Source organism: Ctenopharyngodon idella, chromosome 7 (assembly GCF_019924925.1).
Source record: "Ctenopharyngodon idella isolate HZGC_01 chromosome 7, HZGC01, whole genome shotgun sequence".
Taxonomy (NCBI): Eukaryota; Metazoa; Chordata; class Actinopteri; order Cypriniformes; family Xenocyprididae; genus Ctenopharyngodon; species Ctenopharyngodon idella.
Window position 1 is genome coordinate 4,486,553 of NC_067226.1, and position 13,898 is coordinate 4,500,450.

The 13,898-nt window shown below is 40.2% G+C and overlaps 1 protein-coding gene across 18 annotated transcripts in view; it reads left to right on the forward strand.

Annotated features, from left to right (window-relative positions):
- Positions 1-13,898, forward strand: part of sox6 (SRY-box transcription factor 6) — a 252,272-nt gene that overhangs the window by 212,994 nt on the left and 25,380 nt on the right. For all 18 annotated transcript variants that reach the window (XM_051901722.1, XM_051901715.1, XM_051901723.1 and 15 more), the window contains 3 exons: positions 8,621-8,770; positions 10,901-11,078; positions 11,691-11,878. In XM_051901722.1, the coding sequence (XP_051757682.1) occupies positions 8,621-8,770; positions 10,901-11,078; positions 11,691-11,878 (516 nt within the window). The remainder of the gene's footprint in view (positions 1-8,620; positions 8,771-10,900; positions 11,079-11,690; positions 11,879-13,898) is intronic.

Consider the following 13,898-nt stretch of genomic DNA (forward strand, 5'->3'; position numbering starts at 1 on the left):
TCACTTTGAGGACAAAAGGACAGGTAAAACATTATTTTGAAAGAAACTGACAGCAGACTGATGCAGATGAGGTTGTAATTTAGTGGGGAAGGGCGATTTGGATTGATTTGTTCGGCAGTTAGCACATGTTAGCATGTGGCTGCGGCTGCTTTTGTCTCTCTTCCTTTTTTGAACAGAAATAACAAGCTTTGAATTCCTGTCTTAAATCAAAGGAAGCAAATCTTTTAAAATATGTCAGATAAATGAGGGCCAGCGCTAGGTCAGTGTTAATGAGAGGTATGTATGGATTTGTCTGCTGTGTCTGGGTGATTATCTGTAATGGCAGTATCACTGAGCTCTTGCCGCTTATGCATCACTGATCCGCTCGGTGGGAGTGACCTCACCTATGAGATCCCCACTTCCTGTGCCAGTGGACCCACCCACCCTGTGCCACTGGCTGGGTGCATCTGTCTAATTAGAATATCTTCGCTTGTCAGCAATTCTGGCAAGGTATCATTTTCTCTAATTTGCTCGGTTTAGACTGGGGAAATATATGAACCTTAAAAAATGCTCTGATTGGAAAGGAATTAATTCCCACAATGCCGTGCTCGGTCATGCAGGAAGAGGGACGGCCGCTCTGCCAGTCTTAATGTTGTCGATGCTACCGCTCGCAATTTTACAATGTCATAACAGTAAGTGGGCTGGCTGTGGAATCTCTCTCTCTCTCTTTCTCTCTCTGTCCTGTCTCTTCCTCGTCACCCTGGCCCGTCCGCAGGCTAACAAAAGGCCTCAGGTCCCGGGGAGTGGAAATGAAAGCGGCCAGGCGATCTGAGAGCGTAATTTGCTTGTCAATACATTTGCCTCGACTGGTGGCACACGCGTGCATGCGCCCGCTTGTCACCCCGTGTCCCAACACGGCCAGTAATTTCGTTCAATGCGTCCCTGACAGATTGGCCCTTGTCTGCAAGTCACCAGAGAAAAGCCGCTCAAACTATTCCCCAGACCGCATGCCTCTCTTCATTAAGAACCTCTCAGGGTTCAGGATGAGCTGAGGCACGGCCTCCAAACAATGGCTCCATCCCCCGGTGTTGCCTCCCTATTAGAAGTGACACCTCTCACCTTCAAGCGGAAATTGTTTTCGGATTGTAGCCGTATGGCCAGACAGTCTAAAAGGAATTATCCTAATTCTACAAAAGAATTCGATTTTATTTTTTGTCTATTTGAATTGGCATTTAATTTGCTAGCGTACAAGATCACCTTACATCAATTGCTTAGAGGAAAACAATTTCCTTAAAGCCATTCTCTCCTTGATATATTGTTTTGCCACAAGTTCTATACAAATCTTGAGTCAACTTGTGAGAGGCCTGTTTTTTATCATTGGAAGCAGTCTTTTGGGTTTAAGCAGTCCTAAAATAAAACATCATGGGATAAAGCAGAACATCTGGGTTTCCCCGTGGCATATAATAGAGGGAGCAAACACAAATAGGGCATGCTGGTCTCTCTCTTGCTCTCTCTTTTCTTTTCTCCCTCCTTTCATTATTTTCTAATCCTTTTCTCTCTTCATCTTTTGTAAATTAATTTACTGTTTTTTAATTTAAAGAGCATATTTAAAAATATTTTTATATATTCTGGGGTCTGTTTTAACTGTTTAGTCTCTTTTCTGGAATTTTGGAGAGTTTTTGAGACCCCAAACAGAACATTAGGGGTTAAGTTTGTACATCTTTTCTCAAGCTAAAGGTTCTTTATTTCATGCTATCATTACTGCTAGTGCTAACACATTTGAAGACTGTACTTGAGAGTCAAGGAAACTTCTCTGAAACTTCTGCTGGGGTTGAGAAGATGAAGGAAGAGAGGAAATACTGTGTTATCTTTTGTTTGGATGCTCATGTCTCTGCATTCCGGATGTGTGGAGGGAGCAGGGCTTTCTGCCATGGCTAACAAGTGGAGCACTTTTGACTATGAGCTGCAGAAATGAGAGCGAACAGCTGCTGGTGTGATTGAGGAGGAGAAGAGAGAAAGAAGGAGAGGGGAAAGGAGTGGCGCGTGCTGTGCGAGACAGACTCCGGAGAGATAGCCAGAAGACGAGAGGCGGTATGAGCACAGGGCAGAGGCTCTAATGGGAGGGATAGGTGGACATCTGGATGGACAGAATTGTAAAACAGAGAGGCAAGTAAACAGATAGTGAGAGATGCAAACCATGTAGCTTAAGATGACCACCTGGGTTGATTAGCGTAGGCTTGTATAGCAGAAATGCACAGGACACATCATACCTTTCAAGTTAGTGAAGCTATGTAAGGAGAGAGACGGAAAAAACGAATTGGATGGGTTGAGATGGGGGAAGGGAGACAAGAACGAGGGAGCAGGCTGGGCGCCAGCAGATGGGACAGATGTCTGGCCATACTGGAAAGCATTGGCGCAGCGCACTAGCGCACCCCTGCTTCCCTTTCTGACATCTGGGCCAGCCTGGGTCAGCCCGCCTGCCTTGGGCAATGAGCCTGGACAAGCCTTGTGGCAAACGGGCGCGGGCGCCCCAATGCTACTGAAATGGCAGAGTCGACCATGCGGCAGTAACACAGTCCTCTCTCCATGCTACCGCTCAGCTGTGCCCATACAGAGAGCCGAGGAGAACACACAAACACAAGAGCCTTAGTGTATGTAATTTAGTGTGTGCAGTGTGCTTATGTTTTGACGTATGATAATGTATCAGTGGGGTTTTTGGCCTCGTGGATACGTTTCAGTGAGCTCAGACTGGGGCCTGTGCGGATAAGTTGGAGAGACAGTCATGCACCATTATAGCTAGAAGCACTAAAATTGGCTAAATCTGCCACTGTATTTCACAGCATCTGCCAGAGAGCAGTCGGCCCCTCTCTTTAAGAACAAACAAGAGACTCAAGTTGTTGTTTTTTTCCCTTGAATGATGGCCTATTTGCCCATTATATATGCTGAAATCTAGAGTTTCATGAGCCATTTCGCTTTGCGGTCTCATTCCGATAGATCCCAAGGACAGAAATTCAGAAAATATGCACACTGTGAACACTGCGAAGGTAAAGTACATTACTGTTCAAAAGTTTGGTCAGAAAGTGTTTTTATTTTATTTATTTATTTATTTTTAAAGAAATTAATACTTTTATTTGGCAAGGATGCTTTAAATTGTGCTTCAGGGATTTAATGCACAATATATGCAATGCAAATATGACAAAATATTTCCATTCTAATAAGACACTGAAGACTGGAGTAATGGCTGCTGAAAATTCAGCTTTGCCATCACAGGAAAAAAATGACATTTTAAATATATTAAAATAGAAAACAGTTATTTTCAATTGTAAAAGTGTTTTACAAAATCACTGTATTTTGGATAGATAAATAAATAAATGCAGCCCTGGTGGACTTCTTTCAAAAACATGTAAAAAAAAAAAAAAAAAAAAAAAAAAAATTAACCCTAAACTCCAAACTTTTGAATGGTAGTGTGCATAATTTTTTATCAGTAATTCTTTGGAATAAGTGTGTTTACAACTAGCTTTGAGCATAAGCGACAGACTATGTGTTGTGTTACTTTTTTTTCCTTTTTTAAAACTTTGTTTATAGTTATAATATTTGAGTATAGACAAGAAAGTTTGGGTGAGAGAGGGAGATTGCAATACAACCCAGGTCAGACTCGAAATTTTACAGTACATGTGTGCACAGCTCTGATTATAACATCAGTGTTTTCACATTGTAAAAAACACAGTGTCTTTGAATGCTATTTGACAAAAAAAAAAGCGTAACCTTTCTTAACCGTGCCTTTTCCATATATAAACAGTTTATCCTGAGCGTTTACATACCTCTACACAGAGGTGGAGCACCGAATTGGCTCTCCGAGACACTTGAAAGCAAAGTATCCCTGAGTGCTGATGCATCCAGCGGTGTGGTCTGAAAGTGTCGGGTAATCTGGATGATCTACAAATACTGTTGTTGCAAGCAGAAATGGTGGGCTCTCTCATTTAACCTTTTCTCTCTCCAGAGGGGTTGCTTTTAATTATCAGAGGCTAACCGCCTGACCTTGGGCTGGACCCCACTCATTTGGAATCCACGGACTGTGAGATGGGCTTGGCTCATATGTGCGAGAGAGGGAGGCGAGGAAGATATTAGTCGAGCTGTGTGTGTGTGTGTGTGTGTGTGTGTGTGTGTGTGTGTGTGTGTGTGTGTGTGTCGCTTGAAGTGTGAGGTCCGCGGGCGAGCGAATTGAAAAGCCCCATTTCCCGAGCCTCTCTCTCTCTAACTAAGCTGTATAGCAGCGAGTCATTTAATGCTCAAGTGGACAAAGGTATTACCTGAGTCACTGGGGTGGATCAAGCCTTTTCTCTGCAGGCCTTTCTGAAACCACATGCTGAGAGCAGCTCAACATCTCTGCCTCTCTTTTTCTTTAGCTCTCTTTAGGCCTCTCTCGTTCTCTCCGGCCCCACTAGTGTTCTGTCCCCATCGGCTCCCATTTCCTCAGAGCCAGCAGCTTCAGTACACACTGTAATAGCTCTCCACTGTGTCAGATTGCTGCTTATACACCACTTTGTATGTCTGTTGGTGTTAGCGCATACATGTGTGTTTCGTGTGTGCGTTGAGGTAGCGGTTGATGCAGTGCTCATCTTTTGTTCCTCTTTTAAAGTATCAAAACCAATAACCAAATTGAGGGAAGTTTGGATCGTGTCAAACGTATTATATTATATTATATTATATTATATTATATTATATTATTATTATATTATAGTAAACTGTGATATATTATACCCAAAAACTCTTTATACAGTGGACTACCTGTAAAATTGATAAAAATTTGGAACCAAAAATTATTCAGACACTTTGACCTGACCATGTTTGGCTTAAGTGTTATGTGACATAATTCAGATTAATTTTTTCTAACACAGTTTAACTCTGAGATCTTGTCATATTTTATTACCATTTTTTTAAACTATAGTGAATAAACTGTATTAATGAATGAAAAATGAAGGTGTCTGAATAAATTTTGGTTTGACTGTATATTATATTATATTATATTATATTATATTATATTATACATTAACAGCACATTAAATGCTTCACAAAAACATTTGTTTTAAGTGTGCCAGTAGAAAGTATCAATTTTAGATTCTCCAAACATTCTTTTTGCAAATAATGTTATAATTCAGAGAGATTTTTGAATAAACAAAGAGTCCTACAACAGATGGTATAGCACATAAAATATTGATTAGAGCTGAAATTGTTATATTAGAAATCAGAATGTGTAAAGTATTCCTGAGAAGAACAGACTCATGGAAATTCTTTACCTCCTCATTTGTGAAACAGAAATAGTGCAAGCTTTATTTTTGTAGCTAGATTTTAAGCATTAATAGACAGTGTTAACTCAGACTGATGGTCGGATTGATAGGATGATGGGATCAACCATGCTCAGCCTTTTAGTTTTGTGGGGCAGGGGGCATGGAGCCAGCTTGTCCCGGCTGCCACGTTCCCTGTTCGGCCATTGACTTTCAGCATGACCCTCATTAGCGTTGGCCCTGTCTGCTGTGGAGACCCTGCAGTATGGCTGGAGGAGAGGCAGAGGAAGCCCAATGGAGCCCTGCATTACATGCCCTTCAGACAGACTACCACATGTGAACTCACACCACATCAGCAGCAGCCTCTCTTTCTCTCTGTGTGTCTCCTTTTGTCCATTTTCACACCTTTCAGCATCAAATAACATGGCCTTAATACACAAGCCACATTGTGCACAGCTTGGTGTGATGGCGGGCACATATAAGAGGGTTGAGCGTCCTCTCCCTTCCTGTCCTTGACGATAAGAAGTGAGCTTACATGTCACACCTTTCTGTTCGTATTTATTGTTATTTTGCAGCGTCTTTCTGGCTGAAAGCATCCAGACAGCTTTACTCCTAACCTGTGGCTTTGACCCGTTAATCAGGTCTCACAAAAGGCAGTCTGACTGGCTCTAATTTGAAGCAAAAGCCAATTACGCTTTTTTTCCGGAACAATAAAGTTCTTCCCACGCAAGGTCAGAGTCCCTCTGCCCATCCACATCAGCAGTGGCTTGCTGTTAACAAACATCTGTCCGGCAGACTGGGCCGAGGGCTTCCTTTCTGTTCACAAGCACACAAACTCAGTCACACACTCACACGCACGTTCACTTACTACCTATAGAGAAAAAAAGAATAGTGATTGTGTTTTTAACTTCGCGGGACAAAGGCTTTCTGTTTACCAGGCTGGCGAACTATGCTATCACTGCGTGAACCTAATCAGCCTGCCATTTCCGCTGTCCGTGTGCCGGTGCTTGCCCCAGGTCTCCTGCAGAAGAATGACCCTTTTGTGCAGCACTAATGTGCAAGCGTTTAACTTTGGTACCGGAGAGCATTTTAGTGTTTATATCTCCTGATACATGTAGACACAAAGCCCTTTGTCTGGCCTCCGGTTTTTCTGTATGAGTGGCTGAGGTGGGGCAGGCCACTAATGCTGGTGCCACTTTTTTCCATTTCAGACAAATGGAGTCCTTATGTAGCCCAGTAAGGAAAGGAAATGAGAGCAGAGAGAGGGCAAACATGCTTGGATACATACGCATTTAAAAAAAAAAAAAAAAAAAAAGTTATGCTTTTTTTGGGTTGAAATACAACGACTGTGGCTGTAAAAACAAATGGATAATATCACAGGGTCACTATTTTTAGGGGAGACTGAAAAAAAATGGCTTAAATGTTGGCATTGTAGTTTTGGGCTTGTCAAATCATAAAGTGAGGAAAATATAGTACCACTTAGTGTGAGCCAGTGTGACAACTATTCATTAAGCGGTGATATTTTAAGACTAAAATGTCTTTATTTTTACATTTGTTTTTAAATGCATGTTCCAAGCATTTATTACCTTTTGTTTTTTTTTGTTTGTGTGTTTTTTTTTAAATTATTAAAAATTATATACTGTAAGATAAAATCTGAGAGGAAAAACAGATAATTACTAGTAGCCTACCTTTTTAGGTTTATGGATATTACCTTCAACCCTAAAACATAACACAATGCAGTGCGTAATTCAAAAAATGGGTCAAACACCTGTTAAAAAAAAATTCCTTGATATTAACACGGTACATTGGACCATATTTTTGCAGACTTTTTTTTTTTTTTTTTTTGTATATTAGAAAAAATATATATACATAAAAATATAATTATGGCTGTTACTTATACAATCAACATTGAAATAAATAGGTGTTCTGATGTGCTATGCACAGGTAGCTGTGTATAATGGACATGAAATCATAACACAATGAACACACTAATAGAACAGTATTATTTTACTATTATTTATATAGTATTATAGTTTTTTTTATTAATATTTTGAATAAGCTTTGTATTTTATTTTGTATACTTTTTAGAATTAATTTATTTCAGTTTTAGTTCAGTTTTCATTTTTATTTAATTCCAATTTAGTGATTCAAGTTAACCTTATTGTAGGTAGTTGCAAATGCAACTTTTCTAATTGTAAGTTTTAAGTTTAATTTTAGTCTTTTTCTACAGTATGCTGTTATGGTAGATTTTAATGTAGTTAGTTCGTTAGTTTGAACTGTATTGTCCATCAGTGTGGAAATTCTCAATTTTTTGAGTCGTTATGTTTCATGCATATTCAGTGTTTTCAGAGCTGGTTTTATCTGATATTTTGTCCCATGCCTTGATTAATTTCTTGACCCTGGTGTGATTCCTCGTACTTAATGTGAGAGACAAACGACAATATAAGCATTTACCTGCTTGCTAATCAATATTTGCCTGAGGGAAAGCAGTAGAAGTGTGATTGTTTTAAGCGTCTGTGAATAATACACCCCGCTAAAACAAATATCGATAATGTTGTACAATTTGACATTCTAACCCAGGATTTTGTATTTAATTGATCCTAACGCTGCTTTGTTTTTTTTTAATGGTGCTGTTATTACTTTTTGTTTCTGCCTGGTGTGTGCGTATTAGCAGTGTGTTGAAGTAAAAATCATTCTCAATAGGTTATGACAGACAGTCAGTCTCAGAGCTGAAATCTAAACTTCTCTCGCACACTTTCTCCACTCGCTGCGATAAGTGATTGACACGTTTCACTTCAGCACGCTGAACGTGTACTGCTGGAAGGTTGCTGATGTTAGCGAGCGTGTTGACCGTGAGCCAGTGAAAATAAGCAGAAGAACATGAATTCTCTTTTTCTGGCTTCCTGTCGTAATGAATGTCTTTGATATAGCGCATAATGGAAACTCGACTAACTTCAGGGGAACACGCTCTGCGCCATCATATGGGGAAGTTCAGGTGTCTGAGTAGCGACTCGAAAAGGCGCCAATTAAAGTCAAAGAGGCTTACTTCAGGGAGCGAGGGGAAGGAAATCAGATCTTAGAAGCAGCTAAGCTTCAGTCTGCAAATTTTGTGTGATGAGTGGAAAGACGAGTGGCTCCAAGTCTCTTGTATGCGAGCCATTGCTGTGTGGTTTTTTGGGGCTGCTGTCTCTCCCTGGATCCAGGCTTTGATATACAGTTAGACCTTTGATGGAGCTTCTATGCCGGGATGGAAAGGGAAAAAGAAATGCAAGGGAGAGAAGAAAAGAGAGAATAAAGGCTTTGAATGGTGTCTGGCTTTGGATGTTAACGCTTGTGGGTTGTCTCCCTCCTTACAGCAACTCTACGCCGCCCAGCTGGCCAGCATGCAGGTCTCTCCAGGAGCCAAGATGCCTCCGCTGCCCCAGCCCCCCAATTCTGCCGGGCCGATCTCCCCATCTGGCTTGAAGAACGAGAAGAGGGCCTCAACCCCCCTGGCTCAAGTCAAGGTACGGTCCCGGCCCGGTCTGGTGCGAGTGGAGTGGTGCTTGACCTAGTCTTCTCCTCTTTCTTGTTCACTAAATCAGCTGTGGTAGGTACAGCAGCGAGCGAGTGAGCGAGAGCCTGCCACCGGTTCTCCAGCTCCGAGCCCATCAATCTGGGCTGCTTTTACAAGGCACCCGCTCTCTCAAGCAGAACTCTGTGGACAGGGTTGCTATGGCTTTCCCTGCTCCTGGAGAGCAATTTTTGGAACACATGGTTTCTCATGACAGAGACTGGCCCACATTTTCCTGCGCGTTACATTTAACTTGGACAGAACAGAGGCAATGACATCAGAGGCACATAATCTAAATATATTGATGAGGCTACAATGATGTGATGACTGTCTTTTGTTTCTTTTATAAGATCAACAGTCGGGTGCTCGCAGGATATAGTGCTTTTCCATCAGTCTTCACTGATATATATCATCATTTTGCTTTTTTGTGCTGCGGCTGTAACCTGAAACACTTGCACATTTGGAAAAGTTTAGTTTAATATCACAATAGAACGGGGGTAAATCATTGAGCTGAACAGTAGTGTGTGCGTAGCGCCCGTAATCCTCTTCAGTTGCACAGCTAAGCTGCTCCTCCGGGGCTTTTGGAGCTCTGCCCTTGGAGAGCGCTGCCATATATCAACATCTCAAAGCATACGGTAAGATCATTGGCAATTACACTGAGGCAGAATTCAGAGTCGGACGGGCATTTTTAGACACTCTACTTCAGTTCTTTTAGCCAACACATGTTGTATGAGATACGTTATCTTACTATTCATCAAAGATGTTGCGTGATTTTTGCCCCGTTAACTCCATATGTAGATATGCTGTGCTTAATTAGCTAGCAATCTGTTTGTTTGTCTAGTTGAAGCGTAATTGAATGACAAACTGTTATTGGCAGTCAGATTTGTAAAGAGCTGGGGGCAGTCTCTGTATGTGGCCCATCTGTTTGGACAGTACAACACTGCCAGTGAAATCTTTTCCTAGCCTACACAAGATGCATTAATATGATTAGATGTGCTTTTAAAGTTGTTCTGGATTGAGGATGCTATTTTGACACATTATGTATTGCGTTTTACTCGTCAACTAGCATATAATTCCTTTTTTATTCATTACTATACACTACAATTTAATATACACTACCGTTCAAAGGTTTTGGGGCCGGTACGAATTTTTGATAGAGCATTTTTGATATGATTTAAAAAATAAAACAGCAATTTTGTGAAATATTATTACAATTAAAATCAAGTGTTTTCTATTTTATTATATTTTAAAATGTATTCCTGTGATGGCAAAGTTGAATTTTTAGCAGCCATTACTCCAGTCTTCAGTGTCTCATGATCCTTCAGAAATCATGCTAATATGTTGATTTGATGCTCAAGATGCTCAGCTTTTCTTATTATTATCAATGTAGAAACAGTTTTTTTTTTTTTTTTTTTGGAAACCGTGATACATTATTTTCAGGAATTTTTGATTAATACAAAGGTCAAAAGGAGGACATTTATTTGAAATAGAAAACTTTTGTAACATTATAAATGTCTACTTACACTTTAATGCGTCCTTGCCGAATAAAAGTATTAAGATAATTTAATTTCTGCGAAAAAAAAAAAAAAAAAGTCTTACTGACCCCAAACTTTTGAACGATAGTGTACGTCCCTAAATCTATTGCAACCACAGAACACAAATTAGAGCTGTTCTCCTCATAGGGATCACATTTGTTCACCACAAAGACAACAGAACACACACACTTAATTGTAATACATTCAGACACAATAGCAACAAGCTCTCTAGCCTGATTGCATTTGTTTGATACAGGATGTATTAGCTGTTAACCGTTTCTCTCAGGCCTGAGAGCAGGTGAGAAGATAAAGATGTGTGCTCAGACAGAGAGGGTTTTAATTGGCCCGAACAAAGCCTGGCCCTCACTACACCAAGGAGCTACAGCATGGCACAGAGCCTGGCTATGAATACAGAACCCATGTCTTGGAGGAGTCGGACTAATTAGTCTACAGTAATAGCCTCTGGTGCATTGTCTTTTATGTAAGGTGGAAAGCATCTCTCTATTGGACATCCCTGTTTTAACAGAAGCTTTGTGTCTTTTATGTAGGAGGAGGGAACGCAGCCTCTCAACCTCTCTGCCCGGCCCAAAACAGCTGAGCCCGTCAAATCCCCCACATCCCCGACACAGAGCCTCTTTCCAGGCAGCAAGAGCAGCCCGAACAGCCTGTCCAAGAGCGGAGGCATCCCCAGCCCCATCGGAGGAATGGGTCGTGGCTCGTCTCTAGGTAAAACTTTGTATTTTGCCTGCTTTTACAGTTCTATGTAGTGAAATATTTTATAATTATTAACATCCTCACAACTGAGAGACTAATTGTATATTTCTGATTCTTTGTAGTGTGGAATCAGAGAGTGAACTTGACAAACTCCCAACTCATAATCTCTTTTAGACCCTGCCATTTTGACGCAGTAAAGATTAACGGATGCCATTGCTGTATATTTGTTTTCAAAGCTTGTAGTTCATCTCTCATATTAAGATTTTTTTTTGGAAGCTGCTACTAACAGTTACTAAAAACAGTCTTTCATTAAAACGACACTATGTTGCTCATTTCCCTCCTCCTCTTGGAGTTGGGCTTTGAACACAGGCTTGGTGTTTGTTTTTCTACTATTTCCGAGATTTAACTGCCATCCCGCCTCACCTCACTTTGATCTGCTAATTACAGAAAGGCGACACACACTGAGATTGCTCCCTTAGTTTCCTGCTCCCCCCACACATGGAGTCGGCCACACTTATAGTGCACACATGCAGACTGTACTCACAAGACCTCCTACAGTATATTGTGTTTCACAATACGGAATATGTGTATTTGTATGTCAACCCAAGTTATTTGTCTCTGCAGACATCCTGTCCAGCCTGAACTCAACAGCGCTGTTTGGAGATCAGGATGCAGTGATGAAGGCCATCCAGGAAGCGAGGAAGATGAGGGAGCAGATTCAGAGAGAGCAGCTTCAGCATCATCAGCAGGGAATGGAGGCCAAGCTGTCTGCCCTCTCCAGCATGGGCCTGAACAACTGCAGGGCTGATAAGGTGAGTGTGTTTGACACCTGTAAACTGCGTTGGGTTACTACAGGGATTTTGGATTGTGGAAGTGCTTGAATTAGAGTATAACAAACTATTTTATTATTTTAACAATAAAAAGTAATAAATAAATAAGAAAAAAAAGAGACACACACTTTAAAAAACAACTATAAAGAAACAAATTTACACAGTAAAATACCGTTTTCCATTGAAATAGTAATAAATCACAAAAACAATGCATTCTGGGTAATATTTGTCATTTTAAGAAAAGAGGTACTTTATAGGGTACTTTCTTGAAAATGGCAAATAATATTATCCAGAATGCATTGTAATATACAGAATGCATTAGCTGTGTCCAATATTTGCGTACTGTTGAGTAGGTACTACATTTGAATTTAAATTTACTATTGAAAAAGTATGTTCTATATAGTATGAATGCATGTAGTATGAATGAATTCGGACGTACTATATCCGCCATGTTGTTACTGTCACATGATCTACTAGCATCAATTAAGTCCCTTCAACTCCATTCACAAATCCTCTCCCGTGGCCTCATGGGATAGTAGAGTGTCCATCGTATGCGCACTTCAGAATCTCACTGGAAGTAGTAAGTCATCCAGGGACTTTTCACCTACTGTTTTTCGAATACTATGAATTCGGACATACTACTTTATTCGCATACTGTTTTTCGTGTACTATATAGTAGAGAAGTATTCGATTTCGGACGCATCTATTGTAATATACTGAAGTAATATACTGTAAAAACAATGCATTCTTGGTAATATTTGTCATTTTCGAGAAAGTAGACTATAGGTTACTTTCTTGAAAACGATAAATAATATTACTCAGAATGCATTGTTTTTACGGTATATTACTGTTTCAATGGAAAACGGCATTTTACGGTGTAAATTTTAGGTTTTTTTACAGATATTTTTTAGAGTGCAGATATTTATGTATAAAAATGATAATTATAAAAAGAAAAAAGAATCTTTTAGAGAGTCACATAACAATCCTCAGCAAAAAAAAGTAAAAATCTATGTATTTAGTTCACTGTAACAAAAAATAATAATTATTATTTTTGAGTTAGACAATTAAACCAGGCAATTAGTAGTTTATGAATATGAGTAATTTATGAATAGATGTTCATAATAAAAAGGCTCTTTGTGTTGATAAAGTTGTAGTTTAAGAAACATGTTGCTCTTTTCTCTGTATTTTATTGTCAAAATTGTCCAAAATCATTCTTGCATGTAAGAAATCAAAGTAATGAGATTACCACAAAACCCAATTTTATTCATGCAATTTGTAATCAATAGCAGATTCCATTGCAGAAGTATATAAACAAACACAACTGACTCTTGTTCCTGCCTTTTTCGCCTGAGGGTACAACAACAGCCAAAGCTCAAGGACTTGAGCCCACAGTGTTTTTTCAGACATGATCTTTAAAACCAATCAAGGTCTTTGAAGCACGTCCAGAGGAGTGCCTTTGATTGACATTGGCATGGTAGATGGTGGGTGAGTGTGTGTGTTTGCATTTGTGAGCAAGGAGGACCATCGTAGTCCTCTGGTGCCTGGCCTGTACGGGTTCAAACTATGATGTCTCTGCCCAATTAAAGCATACAGGCAGCCCTCTTCAGCCCCTGGTGTGGGACAGGCCCACTTTGTACCGGGAGCAGGCATTCTCTCAGGGATTCCTTTTAAAAATATCTTCAATCAATGAGTCAATCAAGTAGCAGAAAAACAGACACCACTACCATCTGATTGATGCCATATTGCCAGTTGGCTATGAGACGCAGGCAGGAACTGGGAGTGGAGGCTCATTAATTTTTCACCACCTGATTACTTTCAACCAGCATCTTAAAGTAGGTCAATGTATATGTAAAAAAGTAGAGGGACTATTTTTCAATCAACTTAGAAGTCAGGGCGAAAGACATGCCCCGATGTGGGTGGCATCGAAGGAAACTCTGAGACCCAAGCGCATCCTCGATAAAGGCTGAGCTTATTCATTTTTATATTATTGCTGCTTCTCATA